This window comes from Mirounga leonina, unplaced genomic scaffold (genome assembly GCF_011800145.1).
Source record: "Mirounga leonina isolate KUSES-001 unplaced genomic scaffold, KU_Mleo_1.0 Mir_201, whole genome shotgun sequence".
Classification (NCBI taxonomy): Eukaryota; Metazoa; Chordata; class Mammalia; order Carnivora; family Phocidae; genus Mirounga; species Mirounga leonina.
In genome coordinates, this window is record NW_023270504.1 from 29,593,384 (window position 1) to 29,617,021 (window position 23,638).

Here is a 23,638-nt window from a genome sequence, read left to right on the forward strand (position 1 = left end):
ACATACTATGTCAAATGCTTTACATGATGTGAAAGGTTTTTTTTAGAAAGTGCAGTGTAGCATATTTCTATTGTAAAGTTTCACGTAACCAGATTTTGTAATAGAAAATCTGTTCTAATTCTGGAACTTTGAAGTGTATTATGGTCTAGTCTTTTTTTAGTTAGTCCAGGAACCATTGAATTCTGCTTGAATCTCTTTGGATCTCTTAAATTTATGATTTTGTAGTACTCTAGGCTAAATCTATAGAATTTAAGAGTCTGTAATTCTATATTTGTGTGTATATGTGTAAAGAATTATGGCTTAAAAAAAATACCCTTGGTGGAGTTTATTCAGAGAACCATGGTGACAGGAGAAAAATGGACTCTCAAAGAGAAAGAATTATGATTTTTACTGGCTCCACAATTCTTTTTTTCAAGTCTTTTTCTTAAGTCATATCTTGCCCATTATATCTGGCAGTGTGCCATTTTTCAAGTGTACTGGAAAAGACAAACATTTGTATAATGCTTACCCCATATGTTGAATACCTCATACGTGCTGAGAAATGTTGGCTGTCTTCTTCACAGTAGTTCCCATATACTCAGGTCTAAAATAATATTAGACATCTTGCATCTGTATTATTGCAAATAATGAAAAAAAGTTATGATGCCTTTAGGGCCAGCAGATAGGTTTGATACTATATTCGTGTGTTGGGAAGGATTTTGAGACCAGGTTCAAAAGGAAGAAATGCTCACCTTAAATTATAGTGCCTTTTCCCTCTTGTTTCTGTTTAAACATTTTTTTTCTTTTTTTAACAAGTATTATATACCCATTTGGAAAATTTTGACAACTACTAAGACAAAGTAAACAGATTTCCTCCCATTCTTTTTGTTTTGCTTATATGGATATTTGCAAACTCTAGAGTATACTATATGTTAAATGTACATCCATTTTCATGTACTGTGTTGTAAATATTTTTTGTCAGACATTAGTTGTAAATGTATTTTTGTAGGTGGCATATTAAATCATAAAAATTTTACTTAAACATTTCCCAAATGAATGAGTTAATAATAAAGCTGATATATAATTCATAATTAATGGATTTATGTACATTTTAGATCATTTAAGTAGGTAGGCTTCTTGAATATGGAATTATTGTATCAAAAGATATGAATGTTTTTAAGACCCTAAGCATAACCATTTTCAAACTTGCTGCTTCCCAAATGCTCTTATATTTTAAGGAAGGAAACAAATACTTATACAGATGCTTTATTATTTTAGGCAAGAAAATCAAACATTGGATGCCTGCAATTTATCACTTAAACTTTTAAAGTTTATGAAATGTTTCAGACATGCAAAAGGATAGAATTGTATAATTAATACCTGTGTACCCACCACCCAGCTCAGAAATAAAATATTGTAGAGTTAAAAGCTCCTTGTGGAGGGGCGCTTGGGTGGCTCAGTTGGTTAAGTGACTGCCTTCTGCTCAGGTCATGATCCTGGAGTCCCGGGATCGAGTCCCGCATCGGGCAGGGAGTCTGCTTCTCCCTCTGACCCTCCCCCCTCTCATGTACTCTCTCTCTCTCTCTCATTCTCGCTCTCTCAAATAAATAAATCTTTAAAAAAAAAAGAGCTCCTTGTGGAACTTTCCCTGATTATAAATGTCTTGACAAACAATGATGTGGATATTTAATCTTCTCCAATTATACAGGCCTAAGTCCAAGATTTTTTGGGCCAGAATTCAGAAATTCTCAGATTTTAGAAAGGTGATATGATGCATATACTATATGTATCTAACTTTCCAAGCAGGATTGAGGGGCATCTTCCAGTTCCTTCATCAAATACGGAAGTATTTCTGCATCACTTCAGGTGTGATTTTGCCACCAAATTGGTTACAAAAGTTTTTAGTTTTCACAGATTTTTGGAATCCAGATTTGTGGATAATGGCTTGTGAACATGTATATCTATCTATTCACTGTGTTTGTTCAGTTTAATCTGGTAGGATTTGTTCATCTTTTTGTCAGACTGATCATAGCGTAGTATGAGATGTATAAAATGAAAGGTAATATAGCTGGAATTCAGACAATTTAATATTTTAGGATTTTAAGATATCAGGATATCCTTGAGGACTGGAGTGGTTGGGAAAGGCTATACAGCCTCCAGCTGAACTCTCTGGAACTAAGTGGCACAGGTTGTTTTCTAAGTAGAGAACACTGATTAATCACCTTGTATTTGCTTCTGAGTAACTGCTTGACAAGATGTTTGTCATGGTGAGAACTTTGATAGACCTTACAATTAACTTGATTAACTGATTGATAAGAATTACTAAAAACCATAATTACCTTGACTATAATGGAGTTAATCACCTTCTCATCCTCCCATAAAGAAGAATGGAATGGCAGCCATGACCCGTGTTAAGTGTTATTGCTGCTCCTAGCAGAGGGGCTTTTTCAGGTAGGAATGTCACCAAAACATTGCTACTGTAGCCACATAATTCTGTAATTTTTGGATTCTATGAGAATCAGATTAAGGTCATACAAACTGATGCACGGTGTTAGCAAACCTGAGAAGTTGTATACTGAAGGTGGAAGCAGAGACATATGTGCTTTAACTGGTAGGGTGTGTGTGTGTATATGTAGATACATATATTTGTGTGTGTGTGTGTTTAACCTACTGGGTGTGTGTGTGTAACCTACTAGGGGTGTGCGTGTGTGTGTGTGTGTGTTTAACCTGGTACTCACAGAGACTTTATCAGCCAGGAGCCTAGCCCATACCTAGCCCTTACCATACAATAGTGCTGAATGGTTGAGGTCCTTACTTAAGCCTTTAGTTTATAGCGAGAATGTGTGTGTGTGTGTGTGTGTGTGTAAAAGTAATACATGCTTACTATTAAAGGATTAAAAAGAAAAGAAGTATATATGCAAGGGAAAAAGTGATTCCATCTGACCTTTAAGAAATAGCTTCTTACTATCCAGATCATTTCTGTGTGTATACAAACATACATGTATGTAACCTTTTGTATACTGATGGGATAATATTATACAATTCTTCTGTAACTTTCTTCTCTCCTTCAAAACATATTAGAGATGTCTTTATAGAAGTTATCAGACATAGATTTAAGGAATTATTTTTATTTTTTATTTTAATTTTTAAAAAAGATTTTATTTATTAATTTGACAGAGAGATAGAGCAGGAACACAAGCAGGCGGGGTGGGAGAAGGGAGAAGCAGGCTTCTGGCGGAGCAGGGAGCCTGACATGGGACTTGATCCTAGGACCCTGGGATCATGACCCGAGCCGAAGGCAGATGCCTAATGACTGAGCCACCCAGGCGCCCCAGGAATTTTTTTTTTTAATAGCAGTATTTTATTTTATAGTTTGTAGATAGCATTTTTTAATCTCTTGGTAGAAATTTAAGTTTTCTCTTTTTGCTGTACAAATCATACAATAATTGAACACCCTTGTACATATATCCTTAAACCTGTGATATTTTAAAAGTGAGACTTCTAGGTCAGAGGGCATGCACACTTGAAATGGATTTGATTGATTCTGCCAAATTGTACTTGAATGGGATTTTAAAATTTTATCTGTTAATCTTTGCATGAAGTGCTTAAGATAGCAGTGTACTTCTTGCCCCTAGTGACATTTATAACCCTTTAATAAAATGAACAGAATCTTACAAATGTTGAAATACACTATTTAAAATATTCAATTCATTTTCTGATAATAAATGCTAATTACTCATGAGTACAACCCATCACAGCAGGTTGGACTAGTAATTTTGAGATTTAGTCACAATTTCACATACAATGCTTTATTTTTATTTTTATTAAAGATTTTATTTATTTTTTGACATACAGAGACATAGAGAGGGAACACAAGCAGGGGGAGTGGGAGAGGGTTAAGCAGGCTTTCCGCTGAGCCGGCAGCCCGATGTGGGGCTCGATCCCAGGACCCAGGGATCATGACCTGAGCCGAAGGCAGACACTTAACAACTCAGCCACCCAGGCGCCCCCACATACAACGCTTTAAATAGCTAATGGGTGATATATTTTCTAGTTCACCTTGAAAACATCTCAGAGTACACCTATGGCAGTTGTAATTAATTTGAGGTAGGTTACTATGTTGCTATTGAAGGATTTTCTGCTTTCCTTAGATTTATGAATATTTGGTGTTCCTTTGGAGATTCAGGTTGTAGAGAGCTATTCTTCTAATCTGTGAGGAAAGAGTTGAGACTACTGTTTGCAGTTGCATGTTATGCTTGTAGCTATTTGTGGGAAGAGTGAGAATTAAAGGCTGACATACAATCATTGTGTGGAACCCTTTTTATTTTTAGGCTTCTGGGTGTACTCCAGGATTCTGAGAGGCTGTGTATGGGTATCTGTGGGGTGTGTTTTCCCTCAGTATGTATATAGGTGTGTTTTCCCTGGGGTGTGTTTTCCCTCAGTATGTATATAGGTATTGGTACCAATGCTCTTCTTACAGGGAAAAATGATTCTGGAATTTTCTGGTAATCTTCTCTTTACGGTTTTCCTGACCTAGTTGACAAGTTCTGTGGGGTGAATATGTAGCAGTGGCCAGGTCTGAACTGAGTTTTGTTGTTTTAAGACCTCATGGAGATTTGGTAATGAATATGGGAAGTAGGATTTAGGATGTTAAGAAAAACCCTAGATCACAAAGAATTGACCTCTACAAGCTATGCCTCTTTCACTTTCCTTGAGGTTTTGTCTTGGCAGCATTTTGGTTCATTTTGGAGGCTTTGAAGTAGATTATTCTCATAATTACTACTTCGGTATGGCCATCTGTATATTCTGGCTAAGGGATACAAAAAAACACTTTTCTTGGTAGGAGTGAAAACTGTTCCAGAAGGAACTTTACTAAAGAACTAAGAGTGGAAAACCCCAAATCTCACCACCCCCCACATATATTAGAAGGGTTTTAAAAATAAGAGAATGGGATATTAAAAGCAATACATGTTTATTGTAAAAATTGTGAAATTACAGAGACAGGATACTACTTTCTTATTCTAACTTAACCTTTAGTTGATAGAGCTTATAGGATATGTAGACTCATTTCTTTTCACCTTAACTCTGTCTCATTTTGATGCTCATGAATGGATATTATATAAAGGTACATAATGTCTGTAGTAGATTGGCTTTCACATTCTTGATGGCCTGATCTTCCCACTTCTTTTCTCCCCTCTTCTTCCTTCCACAACTCTGTCCATCTGTTTATAAACATATAGTGACTGAATGCATACTCTGATGCACTAATGAGTAAGGTGTACGTGTGTATTAAAATCCTGTTTTCATAGAGTGTATGGTGTAGTAATAAATACAGACAAAACATGTAAAGAAAGTATTCATAAATTCTAGTACATCCTAGGAAGGGAGCAGGCAGAATTACATGTTCTCTGTAGAACATTACTACCTGGTTCTCAGTGAGTAATGTTTACGTTGTCATCATATTTTAAACTATTTATTGGCTTTCTGTTGTTAGAGTTGATGGTAGACAAAAGAAGACAGTTATAGATCAGAAAATAAGTGTAATGCACTTGTACAATGTAAAAATAACAGTAAAGGTGATTCATGTGAGGGGCACCTGGGTGGCTCAGTTGGTTAAGCATCTGACTCTTGATTTCAGCTCAGGTCTTGGTCGTGAGTTCAAGCCCTGCATTGGGCTCCATGCTGGGTGTGGAGCTTACTTAAAAAAAAAAAAAGTGATTCATGTCAGGTAGTTGGGTGTACTGGAAACCTAGATTGCTTATTTTATACTGAGATAGGTGGTAGGAGGTTAAGAGTTTAAATTTGGGGCACTCAGTCAGTTAAGCGTCTGCCTTTGGCTCAGGTCATGATCCCAGGATCCTGGGATCCAGCCCAACATTGGGCTCCCTGCTCAACAGGAAGCCTGCTTCTCCCTCTCCGTCTGCATCTCCCCCTGCCTGAGTGCGGGCACGTTCTCTCTCTCTCTCTCTCTGTGTCAAATAAATAAGTAGAATCTTTTAAAAAATTAATGTTTATTCGTTTAATATATTTACCTTCTTTGTGGTAGGCCCCATTCTAAGTGTTGAGGTACAGCAGTGGACAGAAAAGGGAGAATTTACTGTCCTCATGAAGCTTTCATTCTAGTGAAGGAAGCTGGCAATATCAAAATGGAGAAGTGAAACAAATTGCATATTATATGGTAATAAAAGGTATGAAGAAAAATTAAATAATTTAGAGTTATTTAAATTATTTATCTAGAGTTAGACTAGACTTAAAAGCAGAATGGTCAAAAGTGGTTATCTGTAATGAGAAGGACAGAGAGGGAGAGACTTTAATTTTTATTATTTGAATTTTTATTTCTACATGCATGTATTATTCAATAGTAATATTTAATGCCATAGGTATAAACATATTAGTAGGGGTGCCTGGGTGGCTCAGTCGTTAAGCGTCTGCCTTTGGCTCAGGTCATGATCCCAGGGTCCTGGGATCGAGCCCCACATTGGGCTCCCTGCTAGGCGGGAAACCTGCTTCTCCCTCTCCCACTCCCCCTGCTTGTGTTCCCTCTCTTGCTGTGTCTCTTTCTGTCAGATAAATAAATAAAATCTTAAAAAACAAAACAAAACACGTATTAGTAACATATATTACCAAAATGGACACCAAATATATTTGACTCCAAACATGCTTATAATTTTTTTGAAGATTATTATTTAAATAAAAAGACATAATATCAAGATCACAATAAGTTAATACTTCACACCAGCTAGGATGGCTAGATGGACAGTAACAAGCGTCCATGAAGACATGGAGAGATTAGAACCCTCATACATTGCCACTGAGGATGGCTAGATGGACAGTAACAAGCGTCCATAAAGGTATGGAGAGATTAGAACCCTCATACATTGCCACTGAGAACTGTTGCAGATGCTTTGGAAAACAGTTTGACATTTCCTTCACATGTTACATAGACTTTTCATATTGCTCAAATAATTTTACTCTGAGGTAGATACCTTAGAGAATTACAAACATGTGTCTACACAAAAACTTGTACATGAATGTTCATAGTAGGATTATTTATAATAGCAGGAACCGAAGTGTCCATCAACTGATGAATGGATGAGCAAAATGTAGAATTTCCATACAACAAAATATTATCCATTATATGGAATGAAATACTGATATACTACATATGAATGAACCTTGAAAACATTATGCTAAATGAAAGAAACCAGACACAGAAGGCCTCATATTGTATGTTTCCATTTATATGAAATGTCCATAGTAGGTAAATATATGGAGACAATGGTTACCAGTACCTGGGGAATGAGAAACGGGGAGTGGCTGCTTATGGGTTTGTGGGATTTCTTTTTGCAATGATGAAAGTATTTTGCAATTAGTGATATAACTGTACAGCCTTGTGAATATACAAAAAAATCACTGAATTATACACATTAAAATGGTGAATCTTATGATATGTGAAGTATAGCTCAATTAAAAAATGGTGAAGCAAAAATGAAAAGGCATACAAAGAAAAGTGTATTGATTCTCAGTGGGGCATGGAGGGAGAAAACACAGGGTATTAGAATATGGCGCCTTTATCAAATGAAAAATGACTGCCTGGCATTTTTAATATGTCTCCCACCCTCAATTTGATATCTATCAAAATGAACTATTATGTGTCATATCCCTTAAATATGTTGGGCTGGGAAAATAAAATTAAGGAACATCAGCAGCTTGGAAGGCGGCAAGACTATATGGATAAGTAGGCTGTTTAGGAGATTGATGCAGAAGTACTGGCCAAACAGGATAAGGTGGTAGCTGTAGGGATGGAAAGGAAATATATTAGAAAGGTAAAAATTGGTGGTACACAGTGTTTAGTTAATGAGAGTTGAATAGAGGAGTGAAAAAGGAGGCGTCAAAATGAATTCCATCAAAGTAGAGAACATAGGAGAAGTGCATGTTGTAAGGAAAATGTATGTTTAGTTAGAACTGCTGAGTTGTCTATGGGAAATCTTGGCAGATATGTATAGTAAGTAGTTGGTCATATAAGTCTGCGGGCCAAGGGGGAAGCCAGAGTTGGGAATATTGATTGAGAAAACCTAAACTAAGTACCTGCCTAAAATAGGTGATCGTTGAAGCGAGCTCAAACAGTGGCTGTGGGTAAGATTGCCCAGGGAAAGTAAAACAGCAGGAGACAACAACATGTTTGGGGATAGAGCTGTAAGGTACATACCAATGTTTTAAGGATAGGTAGAGGAAGAGGAGCAATAAAATGTCTTAGAGAGATAGTAGAATCAGAAGAGTAGTATTAGAGAGACCCAGGTAAGGCTTTCAAGATCGAAGTGGTCAGTAGTGTCAAATGCAGTGAAAGTAAAGAGAATCCATTGATTTTGGCTATAAGGAAACCATTCTGGTTTTATTCTAGAAGTGGTAGTGGGAGTTTTTAGTGCCTAGGGCTTCATCTTATGACAATATACCATTTCTGTTGGATATCTTTATACCACCCATTCCTGAAAAAGTTTTATTTTTTTGGCTTGATTATAAAAAATAGTATACACTCGAAAAAAATCTGTGGTTTGGCAAGAAAGTGAGATCACCACCAGATATCTTACTACCCAGAGTTGTACATCCTGCTGAAACTTCAAAAAAAACCCAGCCAACCAAACTCAGGTAGAGTCTATGTTTGTAACTTTTTCTTTTTTGTCTTTGGTTTGACAGTAGATAACAAACATCTTTCTCTGTCATTAAGTATAGAGCTACAAATCATCAGTTATAGTGAGATGGTATATTAATTTTCTGGGTCTGCTATACCAAATTACCACAGACTTGTTGATGTAAAAATCCAGAAATTTATTCCCTCACAGTTTTGGAGGCTGGAAGTCCAAAATCAGTATAGGCAGGCCTTGCTCCCTCTGAAGGCTTAAGAGAGAATTCCTGGTTGCCTTTTCCTGGCTCTTGGCAGTCTTTGGTGTTCTGTGGCTTGTAGCTGTACCATTCCAGTCTCTGCCGCCATCTCCTGTGTGTGTCTCTGGGACTGAATTTCTCTTTTCTCATAGAAAGACACCAGTCATTAGATTTAAGGCCTACCATAATCCACTAGAACTTATCTTAAGTTGGTTACATCTGCGAAGACTGTATTTCCAAATAAGGTCACATCCAGAGGTTCCTGATTGACTTGAATTTAGGGGTGACACTCTTCAACCTATTGCAGATGGTATTTCATTTTATAGTTTTGCCTTAACTTATATAGCCAGTTCCCCATTGTTGGACATTTAGATTGTAATTTTTTCCTAGTATGAACATAATGGAGACAGGGAATAATATATGTAGTAGGTGATGTAGCTGGGCACCTTTTGGTACTCCCTTGTCCCATCTTAACCGGATGGACATGTCCAGCAGCCCTGGCCTGAGAGGAATATGATCATCAAGCGGTTAGGCCCCTTGGGAGTGAAAGTTTGGGTTGCCATCAGGTAAGCTACTAAGACCTGTAAATAGGATGAAATTAGTGGAGGAGGGAGAAGAGTACCATTTGTGTTCTTGAGAGACTGACAGCATCTGTAGTTTGTTTCAGTAACCTTCCTCTTCTGTTATTCCCCTCAAGAACAGAAGCCTATGAGAATCACGGAGAAGCTGCTTCCTGTTCCCATGTGGAGAAGTAATTCTGCAGTGCAAGGGGTGGACTGTGGCAGCCACACAAATGTACTGTTCAGATCTCCTATTGTGCGGTGCAGAATTGCCTCACTTTCTCTACTGTTATTGCCTTTGTACTTTTGTCAAAAATGAGTTATCCGTATGTGTGTGGGTCTATATTACTTTTTAAATTATGAAAGTAATTCATATTCATGTTAAAACCTCAATCAGTATAGAAGAGTGTAAAAACCCACTTTTCCTCATGACTTCTTGTATTATTCTTATAAATTAAAAAAATTTAATTTACATAATTTACATACAGACTTTTTTTTTTTTTTTGAGTGGGGGGAGAGGGAGAGGGAGAATCTTAAGCAGGCTCCAGTGCCCAGCATGGAGCCTGATGGAGGGCTCGATCTCACAACCTGAGCTGAAATCAAGAGTCAGACACTTAATCAACTAAGCCACCAGGCGCCCCAGACTTATGTTATTATTTTTAATATCTGTAGAGTATTACCATAATTTTAGACTATTACGAGTCTTGTTATTTTATTTTCAGTTTATTCTTATTCAGTTTTCCCACTTGTGTAAAAATATGTATAAGATGAATTCCTAGAAATGTAGTGACTAACATTTATTGAAAACCTACTAAGAACTAGATAGGTATTTTATACTTACTCACTGATTTGGTCCTCTTAGCCATCTTTTGAGGAGAACACTATGTCCATTTTATAGATGAGGATACTGAGGCTCTGACAGATATATTTATTTGTTTACTGTTACATATTTAAATCGTGGAGCTGAACCAACCAGCCCAAGCCTTTCCTACTAGATGCTACATGACTAAGCCTCAGGAATACAGTAAGAATTACTTAATGGGAGCTTGTTAGGATGAAATGTATATAAGGTCTATGCATTACATTTTTGTTACTGTACATTTTTACACTTACTGCCCAGAAAAGATTTCAGGTCACATTTTTTATTTCATACTTGAGCATGGTATTATTAATGTGCTTTAATATGAAGAGCAACAGTGTTAAGGAGGGTAATATAAAAGCTGTGTCCATGTATTCTGAGCACTATTGCTTGATGATTTGGAATTGTATTTTTCGTTTTTGCCATTCCACTTCATTTGTGGAACTTTAAAAAAAAAAAGACTATTGTTTTAAAAATAAATCTGATTAGGGGCACCTGGGTGGCTCAGTTGGTTAAGCGGCTGCCTTCGGCTCAGGTCATGATCCCAGGGTCTTGGGATCGAGCCCCACGTCAGGCTCCCTGCTCAGTGGAGAGTCTGCTTCTCCCTCTCCCTCTGCCTGCTGCTCTGCCTACTTGTGCTCTCTCTCTGTCTGTCAAATAAATTAAAAAATTCTTTCCTTAAAGTGTATACCACCAAAACTGAATTAATTTTAGGTTTCTTAACTTTATTTTCTGAGAATGAATTGAACCTTCTCTTGATAGGGAAATCCACTATTTTGAGGCTTTTAGGCTGTTTTTGAGTTAAGAATGCTTGTTTGGTGAAAATAAAAACTGTAAAAATTGTAATTTTTTATGGGAACATGGAAATATGATTTGATGGTGAAACTGTTATTAATAAACACCAAATCTAAGATAAACCAGATTTCTAATAATGTTCTTGTCAAAATTAGATTTTAAGAAATTTTTCTAAACATAAATCGGGTAAACTTGCAGAGATTTAAACACTGTGCTGATATTTTTTAGTATTTTTTAAAACTCTATAGGATAAGAAAACTCATTTGAAGTACTTAATAGGTCTCAGGCTATAATATTAACTTGACAGATAATTTAATAGAGATTTTTAGGTATTAAGAGCAATGTTGTATTCATTGGCATATTTTCTGCATGTGATTGCTGTGTGTGTGTATGTGTGAGAGAGAGAGAGAATTTTTAATTTTCTTACAAAATGAGGCATTAATCTGTTCTTATTGAGCTTATGGTGTCTTTTTTTGGAATTAAAATGTAGCTACAGAATTTCCTATTTTTATTCATCTAGGAAGAACAGTTTTTTAAAATATTGAAATCTTGACTGTTTAGTACATTTCTTTTTTTTTTTTTAAGATTTTTTTTTTTTTAAAGATTTATTTATTTGAGACAGAGAGAATGAGAGAGAGAGAGCACATGAGAGGGGGGAGGGTCAGAGGCAGAAGCAGGCTCCCTGCCGAGCAGGGAGCCCGATGCGGGACTCGATCCAGGGACTCCAGGATCATGACCTGAGCCGAAGGCAGTCGCTTAACCAACTGAGCCACCCAGGCGCCCTAGTACATTTCTTTATGACTTTCAGGGCATAATTTTAGAGGACAAAAATACATAGCGAAACATATAGAGAAGGAGGTTGTCAATTTATGGAATTTGGTTACAATTTAAAAATAAAGTTTATTAACATAAAGGATTTATTATTAACATGATAAAAGGGCTTTCATTATATTTGTCTTACATTGCATTTAGTTGCAGTTTCCTTAAACTAATTTCAAGCTTACTACCACCTTGTGAATATAAGAACTATTTTACTGAATTATATTCAGATTTAGGTTAACTTGTGGATTTAGCAAACATTGCATATTTGATTTGTATTAGGCACTGTGCTAGGTTTTGGAGATAAGATACTCCTTTAAGGAAGCAATTAATTAAAACATAGTACATTATTTTGAAAGCTCTTGGTTCCATGAGAGGTGCACCTAAATTAGACTGAGGGATTTAAGGGTTTGTGTAGGACTGTGACTATTAAATTTAGTTTGGAAAAATGAGCAGTAAGTAGTTAGCCAGTTGAGGGGGAAGAGGAAGGTCATAGAAATAAAAAGAGGGTATGATATTTCAGGAAATTGCAGGTACTTGATCATGGCTGTCACATGGAAAGGGAGAGTGGTTAAGAAGTAAACTGCCTTAGGGAGGTAGGCAAGACTGAAATAATGAAAAATTTTATATGCCTGCCAAGGAATTTAGATTCTTATTTTGGGAAGCCATCAGAGGAAGTATGTAGGTGTGCTCATGTCATATTTAAATTTTAGAGCAGTGGTTCTTAAACTTTTTTGTTCCACCATCTCTATACACTCTTGAAAATCAAGACTATAAATAGCTTTTGTTTATGTAGGCTATATCTATTACTATGTACTGTTTTAGAAAGTAAAACTGAAAAAAAGTAAAACTGAGAAAAATTTAAAGCATAAGAGTATACAAGTATACATTCCATTAGTTGTCAGTGGGATATACCACGTATCATGTAGCCTCTGAAAGACAATACTATACATTTGTAAGAGTGTACAGTGAAAAAGGCAAATAATATAGTATTATGAAAGTAGTTCTGTTCTCATGGACCTCCTGAAAGGATCTTAGGGAGTCTTAGGGGTTCCTGACCCACTTGGGGAATCGTATTAGAAGATCATTCTGGTGGGGCACCTGGGTGGCTCATTCGTTGAGCATCTGCCTTCGGCTCAGGTCATGATCCCAGGGTCCTGGGGTCAAGCCCTGAGTCTGGCTCTCTGCTCAGTGGAGAGCTTGCTTCTCCCTCTCCCACTCCCCCTGCTTGTGTTCCCTCTCTCGCTATGTCTCTCTGTCAAATAAATAAAATCTTAAAAAAAAAAAAAAAGATCATTCTGGCAATGGTGTTGAGAATTGTTTAGAGCCTACAAAAAGAAACATTCTTTTAATTGTGATGCAGTATGGTATGCCCCCTTGAAACAAAGATTTCAGCAACAAGTCTGTATTAGTTTCTTTTGTGGTATTAAAAAAATTACTGGATTAAAAAAACCCAAACATCTCACAGTTGGTTTTGTTTTTTGTTTTTTTTTTTTAAAGATTTTGTTTATTTATTTGTCAGAGAAAGAGAGAGCACAAGCAGGGGAGTGGCAGGCAGAGGGAGAAGCAGGCTCCCCGCCAAGCAAGGAGCTGGATGCGGGACTTGATCCTAGAACCCTCGGACCAGGACCCGAGCCAAAGGCAGCCGCTTTACTGACTGAGCCACCCGGGCGTCCTCATCTCATAGTTGTTATGTAGAGCATATCTGGCTCAAGGTTCTGGCTCAAGATATTTTGTGAGGTTGCAGTCATTTGAAGGCTTGTTTGGAGTTGGAAGACCTTTTTTGAAGCTATCTCTCACATGACTGTTGGAAGGAGGCTTCAATTTCTCAGTATGTGGCTGTCTATAGGGTAGCTTGAACATCCTTACAAATGGCAGCTAGGTCCTTACAAAATGAGGGATCCAAAAGAATGACCAAGACAGAAGCCCCATTGTTCTTTATGAGTTGTCTTGGAAGCAAATCACTAAGTCCAGTTCACATTCAGAGAGAGAGGAATTTTGCTTTCCCTCTTGGAGGGAGCAGTATCAAAGAATTTATGGAGATACCGTAAAACTACCAAAATGCTTGTCAGGAGAGTGAGTCATCCATGGGTCTTTTCTGCATGCCTTTGTGGGTATGCTAAGAATACAAGGCCCTGAGTGCTCTTAACCTGGGCCATTTCTCAGGATTGTGTATGCAGCAGGCTACCTTGAGGTAATGTTTCCCATTGGGACAGAGCAGGCTTACTGCTCGTTATAAAAGTGGTGGATTCCCTAAACTAAGTATCCTCAGCTGCAGTGCAAACCCACTGCATGTGTAGCATCTATCTGGGCCCCTCTTGTAATCTGTTGGACTTGGGGATAACAGGGAACCAATGCAGACATTCTCATACTGTTTGCTGTGTAGTGAGTAACAAAGTTTTTGATCTCTGACCCAGGAGACTCACATGTTCTGTCTGATAGGCAGAGAGAGAAAATTTGAAATAACCACCACAATAGATAGTAGATAGGGAGCTAACAAAATATGGGTAGGAAGCTAACTAAAAGACCCTGGGAGCAACATTATGGGCTCAAACTGTACAGCTGTATGATTTTATCCAGCAGCAATCAGGATTCCAGTTGTATAATCAGTGAAGGTATTTCTTTTGGATTAATCAAGGACAAGGGAGTTAGGAGTGTGAAATTTTTTTTTTTTCTCAAACTTTTGTGGTATAATTAATGTACACTAAACTGAATGTATTTAAAGTATATTAGTTTGATGAGGGTTGCCTGGCTGGCTCAATCAGTAAAGCATGTGACTCTTGATAGTGCAATTGTAAGTTCAAGCCCCATGTTGGGTGTAAAGATTACTTAAAAAAATAAAATCTTAAAAAATATATACATAATTTGAAGAGTTTTGATATGTATATGCCCATGAAACCATTACTCCAGTCAAGATAATGAACGTTTGCATCACCCCGAAAGTTTCCTCCTCCTCCTTTTTGATCCATGCCTCCCCCAGGCACACACTGATTTGCTTTCTGTCATAATAAATTAGTTCTAGAATTCTGCATACATGGAATCATACTGTATAACTTTTTTTTGGTCAAAATTCTTTTTTGTCAGTTGTTTAAAGTGCAAGAATTATTATTTTTGTTGTTGTATGTCTGGCATCTTTTTAAAAGAAACAAATTTTTTTTGAACACTATCTTCCCTGAAGCTCATGAGATTAAAAAGCCAGTATGAGGAATTCAGAGCTAGTAAATTTCTTCCTTTCGTTGTGTAAATGAATACGGTTCTGATAATAGCAAAGACTCCCCATGCAAATGCCGTTTTGGATCTGAAAGTGACTTGGACATTAGAGTGCACCTGCTAATGTTGAAAACTTGATGGGAGTTTTTGTTATTGGATCTTAGCCTATTCAGTGTGATTTAGCTACTTGACTAGATGAAAATAAAATTCTGCACAAAAGCACAGTTGGGAATTTTTTTCTTGAATGTGGCAGTTTAATGTTCTGATGGCATGATTCCTGAGACTCTGAATTATTACTCATTATTTTGTTACTTTCACTTATTTGTTCTTTTGCCCACCATCTTTTAAGAAAGACTTTCTCCTTAATAGAGAAGTGTGATTATTTAAGCTTTATACCTGGAAAGCCTAAAATTGCCTTAATGAGTACTAGATTAGCAGGACACACTGCCTTAAAACTGTGGAAGCCTTTAATATCCTATGAACAGTTGAGCTATTCTCATCAGCAGATGATCGTGGTTAAGCACAGTAGTTAAGAGCCTACAGGGTTGTGGAATTAGGTGCCCTAATTCAAATCTTGACCCTACCACTTAATGGCTATGTGACTTTAGATGTCACTTAACACCTATAAGCCTTGTTTGTGTCATCTCTAAAATGGAGATAATGGCAGTACCTATGTTATGGGAGGCTTTTAAATATTAAATTAGATCTTACAAAATTTTAACACAATGCCTGACATATGGTAAATATTCAGTGTTAGCTTTTGTTATTATTTAAGGGATTCTGGATAATGAATGGCTCTCTTATTTTAAACAATATTCAGATTACTTAAAAGAAAAAGCTTTGCATCTCTCTTTGATCTTGAAATAGAATTCATTCAAACAGTAATATGTAGGTTATTACTTGTCACCTACCTCACAGTTCAGATTAATCGTGAAAAGGAGGGGTGCCTGGCTGGCCCAGGCAGTAGAACACGTGACTCTTGATCTCGGGCCTGTGAGTTTAAGCCCCATGTTGGGCATAGAGCTTACTTTAAAAAAAAATCATAAAAAAGAAATTTTTACTTCTTAAACTAGGTTATTCCTGGAGAGGAATTTCCTAACACTACTAGTAGAATATTGCAACTTCCGAACTTGGTGTACTATTGCTCTTTCTGAGATGGAACCTTGAAGATTCAGGCTCTGTGTATTTTCTGTTCTGCTTGCTGTTACCTTGGGGCTGTCTTTACTAATAATAAGGTGAGACTGCCAGTGTATTCATATTTCTGAAGAGTAACCTGTTTGAGTTCGACTAAAGTATATGGATTCTTTAAAATCCTATTTTTGACCATGTGAATTACTTGGGTAGAATGTTCAGTGAAGAAACTCTTTTTAAAAAATTTTTTTTGAGAGAGAGAAAGCACGCATGCGAGTTGGGGGTTGGCAAAAGGTGAGGGGGAGGAACAAGCAGATACCCCACTGAGTGTGGAGCCAACTTGGGGGCTCAGTTTCACCACCCTGATAACATGACCCAAGCAAAAATCAAGAGCCGAAATCAAGAGTCTGACACTTAACTGAACTATCCATGTGCCCCAGTGAAGAAACACTTTTAAGAATTCTATGTAACAGTGGATTTTTGGAAAATATTATTTAGTGTGCTGATACCTGTTACTTGACCTAAGCCAGTTCTTTGGTACTATATTAGGAAGCCATGGAGATCTCGTTGACTTATTTTTGAGAGAAGTGTGGAAAGTAGATAGTTGTGTATGTGTTTTAAAATTGGTTTTAATTATACTTATAGAATATGAACATATTTTCTTTTTAAAAAATTCAAGTTTTATTGTAGTATGAGTATAAAGTGAACCTAAAGCCTCCATAAACATTTTGCCCCCAACCTCCTCTTACAATACAAGTTCCCTTCCTTCATATTGTTGCTCTTTCAAGTTTGGCATTTCCCTATAGGAATTCTTTATACATGTTGTATAGATCTTTATACATATGTATACATATACATTTTTCACCTAGTTTTTGGTTTCTCTTTTAATTATGCTTATAGTATTTTTTGGTATAATACTTCGCCATTTTGACATAATTAAATATATTATTTGTTTTTCTTTATGGTTTTTGCTTTTTGTTTCTTACTTAAGAAGCCCTACCTTAACTCAGGTTCACAAGGGTGTTCTAAGTTTTCTTCTAGTACTTTTGGTAGTTTTAAAATTTGTGTCTTTGGGGCATCTGGGTGGCTCAGTGAGTTAAGCATCCAACTCTTTTTTTATTATTATGTTAATCACCATACATTACATCATTAGTTTTTGTTGTAGTGTTCCATGATTCATTGTTTGTGCATAACACCCAGTGCTCCATGCAGAACGTGCCCTCCTTAATACCCACCACCAGGCCAACCCATCCCCCAATCCCCCTCCCCTCTAGGACCCTCAGTTTGTTTTTCAGAGTCCATCGTCATTCTTCCCCCCTTCATTCTTGCCCCTCCTGCTATCTTCTTCTTTTTTTTTTTTTAACATATAATGTATTATTTGTTTCAGAAGTACAGGTCTGTGATTCAACAGTCTTACACAATTCACAGCGCTCACCATAGCACATACCCTCCCCAATGTCTATCACCCAGCCACCCCATCCCCCCACCCCCCACCACTCCAGCAACCCTCAGTTTGTTTCCTGAGATTAAGAATTCCTCATATCAGTGAGGTCATATGATACATGTCTTTCTCTGATTGACTTATTTCGCTCAGCATAACACCCTCCAGTTCCATCCACGTCGTTGCAAATGGCAAGATCTCATTCCTTTTGATGGCTGCATAATATTCCATTGTATATATATACCACATCCTCTTTATCCATTCATCTGTCGATGGACATCTTGGCTCTTTCCACAGTTTGGCTATCGTGGACATTGCTCCTATAAACATCAGGGTGCATGTACCCCTTTGGATCCCTACATTTGTATCTTTGGAGAAAATACCCAGTAGTGCAATTGCTGAGTCGTATGGTAGCTCCATTTTCAACTTTTTGAGGAACCTCCATACTGTTTTCCAGAGTGGCTGCACCAGCTTGCATTCCCACCAACAGTGTAGGAGGGTTCCCCTTTCTCTGCATCCCCGCCAACATCTGTCGTTTCCTGACTTGTTAATTTTAACCATTCTAAGCATCCAACTCTTGATTTTGACTCAGGTCATGATCTCAGGGTGGTGAGATTGAGCTCTGCGTCGGGCTTCATGTTGGGAATGGAGCCTGCTTGGGATTCTTTCTCTCCTTCTCCCTCTGTGCTGCCTCCCCCTCCTGTTCATGGTGCATATGCACATACACTCTCTCAAAAACATAAAATAAAATTTATATCTTTAATGTACATCAGATTTATTTCTGTGTACTGTGTGAAGTAGGGATGTAATTTATTTTTCCAAGAGCACCAGTTGTTCAAACCCCATTTATTGAATGATTTGTCTTTTCCTTACTCTTTTAAAATGTTACTTTTAGCATATACTGAACTTACATATACAGGTAAGACTGTTCCTGAACCTGTGCCATACAATTTTAAATACTGTAGCTTTTTTTAAAAAAGATTTTATTTATTTATTTGACAGAAAGAGAGATAGTGAGAGCAGGAACACAAGCAGGGTGAGTGGGAGAGGGAGAAGCAGGCTTCCTGCCGAGCAGGGAGCCGGATGTGGGACTCGATCCCAGGACCCTGGGATCATGATCTGAGCCGAAGGCAGATGCTTAACGACTGAGCTACCCAGGCGCCCTAAATTCTGTAGCTTTAAAAGGCTATGGGTCCTTATGCGAAATCCTGGGGGTCAGATGTGGTTTGGAGTCCAGATTTTTCCTCCTGATACCCAGTGGACATTATGCAGTATCCTGTAATCATATACATTGTTTTCTCAACGACTGTATGAATAATACCTATAAACAGTAAGTGACCTCATACCAGATCAAGTCAGGTTTTGCTGCTAAATAAGAAGAAACAAAACTTACTTTTAGAGGTTTTACGATTTTTGCATTGCAAGTGAAGGATCATGGACCTGTAATTTATCTTTCTATTTAAGGAACAGCTTCCTTCTTTGTTCTTCTGTTGCAAATCGTTTAGGTTATCTTATACCTTTACTCTTCTGTTTGAATTTTAGAGTCAGCTTGTTGAGTTATTTGGAGAATCCTGTAGAGATTTTCATTAGGATACGAAGTATTTCATGCTTGTACCTTTTTGTTAGATTTATACCAAAGTGTTTTTATGGTTTGGTTGCTATTGTGAGTGGGATTTAAAAAAAATTGCATTTTCTAATTGTTATTACTAATGTACAAGAAAGTACTGATATTTATATATTGATCTTGTATCTGACTGATTTGTAGAGTTCTGTTAACTTGTTAGTTGATGATCTTGGGTTTTCTAGTTAGAAAATCATATGTTCAAACTTGAGTTTTATCTTTTCATTGCTAGTATTTATGTCTCTTATTTCTTTTTCTTTTCCATTTGCATGGCATGGTTTCAGTCTTCAGTTTTGAGACATGCAAAATACCGTTAAAATGATGTTTACAGTAAAATGTGCTGTAGACAAAATTTGAATGTGTGATAAAAAGATGATAGAAAGGGAGATCTTATGTGGGGGTAATGAAAAGTGTCTGAGAGGCAGATATTTATTATTGGGGGATTTAATGTGTGATCTTTTCATTACAGATATGGTATAAGGTATTTCTTCAAGACTGGACAGCCGAAGACCTGTTACTTCTGATTAGCCTTAAGCAGACTTACAGCCATCGAGAAACCTCACGGAATTTCATATTTTGCTTTCTGCTTTACACCTTTCTTGGCACCCACATTCATCTTGCAACCATGTATGGAAGTGCTCGCTCAGTTGGGAAGGTGGAACCGAGCAACCAGAGCCCTGGGCGTTCACCTAGGCTTCCACGTTCCCCTCGCTTGGGTCATCGTCGAACCAACAGTACGGGAGGGAGTTCTGGAAGCAGTGTTGGAGGTGGCAGTGGGAAAACCCTTTCAATGGAGAATATCCAATCCTTAAATGCTGCCTATGCCACATCTGGCCCTATGTACCTAAGTGACCATGAAAATGTGGGTTCAGAAACACCTAAAAGCACTATGACGCTTGGCCGTTCTGGGGGACGTCTGCCATATGGTGTCAGGATGACTGCTATGGGCAGTAGCCCCAATATAGCTAGCAGTGGGGTTGCTAGTGACACCATAGCATTCGGAGAGCATCACCTCCCTCCTGTGAGTATGGCATCCACTGTTCCTCACTCTCTTCGTCAGGCAAGAGATAATACAATCATGGATCTGCAGACACAGCTGAAAGAAGTATTAAGAGAAAATGATCTCTTGCGGAAGGATGTGGAAGTAAAGGAGAGCAAATTAAGTTCTTCCATGAATAGCATTAAGACTTTTTGGAGCCCAGAGCTGAAGAAAGAACGAGCTCTGAGAAAAGATGAAGCCTCCAAAATCACTATTTGGAAGGAACAGTATAGAGTTGTGCAGGAGGAAAACCAGGTTAGTTTTATATGTATGTTTACCTTTATTGACTGAATTCATGTGTGTAAGTGAAATGAGCTATTCTCTTTCTTTTCTTTCTTAGGTTTTCCTCTTCTTGGTTCATTTATCTTTCTTTTTCCTATTTATCTGAGTATTTTTCTATCCTCCATTTCTTAACCTTTTCCGGATTTGGTCCTATACCTTTGTTTTTTTCTGGTTGCCAGGTCTGCTTGCTCACTATTCTTGCTTGCTTTTCCCACTTGCATTTCCCTGCTTCTCTTTCTCTTCCTGTCTTTTCTTTAAGCCTGTATTACCTTTCTCCAGTTCTTGCAAGAGTATAATTTTGTCATCTGCTCTAAGATGCATTATCAAAATTATTCAGGTTACGTATGTAAATGTGAGGTGTAGCAGTAAGATTTACCATAGTGCTCGCTTCGGCAGCTCATAAACTAACATCGAAATAATACAGAAGATTATCATGGCCCCTGCACAAGGATGACACGCAAATTTGTGAAGAGTTCCATATTTTTGCTGGTTGAACTTGGCATTCAAGCATCGTGCACCTAGCACAATTTATGGCTCACATTATTATCTGGCAGACTGGTGTGCTGACACTCATTTCACCTGACCCAGATTCTAGTCCTGTACACTGCCACCTGTGTGATGTTAAGTTAGTCATCACCAGGCCTACCTGTAAAATGAGGGCTCAGACAAAATGAACTCAGGTTGTCAGATTGTATTGTCTGTTTGTTTGTATGCAAAGTGTCTGAATATCCATGGCCCTCAGAGTTTTAGGGAGGGGGCAGGGAAAGGGAGGGAAGAGATGAATGTTAGTGGCTGCTGCACACCTGTGACATCTCACCAGTCTGCCAGGAACGGACTTGAGGAGGCAAGAGGCTGTCCACACAGAGAAAAAGAAAGAAAAAAAATTTACCATAATAGGTGTCAACAAATCAGTCTTGAAAAAACCAGAAAAACTACCGCAAGGCAAATCAGTATGTTGATAGCACAGAATGAAAGTTAGTTTTAAGAAGTTAGTATTGATGATATAAATATTAAGTGCCAACAATGGGAAGCAGTTTTTTCTCTTGGCATTCATGAAAGTTTAACTTCAGGATGTTTATGTAGATTTTTAAAAGTCAAAAAATTTTTTTTCTTTTTTTAGTTCTTCAGGTATAAGGTGGAAGAAAGGCAATTTGGTATGGTTGTTTGCTTCTGGAAAATAAATGAGATAACTAGGCATTAAAATTAGGGCTTTGCAGTTCGAGAGCTAAATGCTATCCTATTAGATATATGAAACTTTTTTTTTTCCCTACTCTTCCAGGTTATAGTTGATGTTTTGGCCACTGTCATGTCACTTTGCTGAGTGACATATGACTCCAAAGATGTGAACAAATCATATTCACGCTTCCAGCAATTAAAATTTTTTTTTTTTTTTTTAAAGATTTTATTTATTTATTTTAGAGACAGAGCACAAGAGGGGGGAGCAGGAGCAGGAGAAGCAGACTCCCTGCTGAGCAGGGAGCCCGATGCGGGACTCGATCCTGGAACTCCAGGATCATGACCTGAGCCGAAGGCAGTTGCTTAACCAACTGAGCCACCCAGGCGCCCCTAAAATTTTTTTTTTTTAAGATTTTATTTATTTGACAGACAACAAGAGAGGGAACACAAGCAGGGGGAGTGGGAGAGGGAGAAGCAGGCTTCCGCTGAGCAGGGAACCCGATGTGTGGCTCAATCCCAGGACCCCAGGATCATGACCTGAGGGACGTTTAATGACTGAGCCACCCAGGCGCCCTCAGCAATTAAAATCTTAATCATACTTTTTTTTTGACTTTTAGAACTTTTCTTAAACGTGTGTTTGAATTATTTGCTTCCTTAATAAATTCTGTCACTCTTAAAGGAGAATTTTAAAGTAGCCATCTTATTGTTGATGTTATACTTCGTTTTGGGGTTAGGTTAATAAAAATTATGAAGAAAATAATAAACTTATTTGGATTTCTTCAGCATTCTTGAATGATGCTAAGAAAGAAGGAATTGGAAGTGATCTATCTTTGATGAAGTAAATCTAAGATTTCTTTTGGTTTGTTTTACCATTCTATTACTAATAGTTCAGGCATTCATATCTACTGTTTTGGTTATTTGAAGAAGATTGCTAGTTATATATATATATTTTTTAAAGATTTTATTTATTTATTTGACAGAGAGAGAGACAGCGAGAGAGGGAACACAAGCAGGGGGAGTGGGAGAGGGAGAAGCAGGCTTCCCGCGGAGCAGGGAGCCCGATGCGGGGCTCAATCCCAGGACCCTGGGATCATGACCTGAGCCGAAGGCAGACGCTTAACGACTGAGCCACCCGCTAGTTATATTGTTTTGTATGTTAAAGCCCCAGACTTACTTTTTCAGTAATAAAAGTAGCTTCTTTTCTCTGATCATAAAAATAATACTGAAAAATATAGATACGAAATCAAAATTTATCCCAAATCCTCCCATCTCTGAAAACTTTGCTATTCCATTGTTAACATTGTGTTGTTTCTCCATAATGAACATCTCTGTGCATACATGCATAAAATTTATACAAATGGGTGTTACATTGTGACCTTTTTTAGCCAACACATCTGCTGTATATTAAAGCCCTTTGTGTCTGAATCATTATTTTAATGCCTATATACTATTGTGTCTGTACTAGTTAATTTAACATCACAGAGTTAAAAATCTTCAAATTTATTTGATAGTACAATATGAATTAAAACTAAACATTGGGGCACCTGTGGGTGGCTCAGTCGGTGAAGCATCCGACTCTTGGTTTTGGCTCAGGTGATCCAAGGGTTGTGAGATCGAGTCCTGCATTAGGCTCCACTCAGTGCAGAGTCTGCTTAAGATTCTTTTTCCCTCTCTCTGCCCGCACTCCTCTCTTTGTCTCTCTCAAATAAATCTTAAAAAAACAACAACAAAACTAAACCTTTAATTCATTTGAATCAGAGATTTGAAAATAATTAGAAATTATGATAATTTTCTTTTCTTAGGTATATTATAACCTCAAACTACTTTGCATTTAGTTTTTAACCAG

General features: G+C 37.5%; 1 protein-coding gene and 1 non-coding gene across 10 annotated transcripts in view; both read left to right on the forward strand.

Moving 5' to 3' along the window:
• Nucleotides 1–23,638, forward strand: part of ERC1 (ELKS/RAB6-interacting/CAST family member 1) — a 554,437-nt gene that overhangs the window by 22,710 nt on the left and 508,089 nt on the right. For all 9 annotated transcript variants that reach the window (XM_035028513.1, XM_035028517.1, XM_035028519.1 and 6 more), the window contains exon 2: nucleotides 19,765–20,589. In XM_035028513.1, coding sequence (XP_034884404.1) covers nucleotides 19,921–20,589 — 669 coding nt within the window. In that variant the 5' untranslated portion in view covers nucleotides 19,765–19,920. The remainder of the gene's footprint in view (nucleotides 1–19,764; nucleotides 20,590–23,638) is intronic.
• Nucleotides 20,997–21,101, forward strand: LOC118025846. Its single transcript, XR_004683407.1, has one exon. It is a non-coding gene; the product is annotated as a U6 spliceosomal RNA (small nuclear RNA).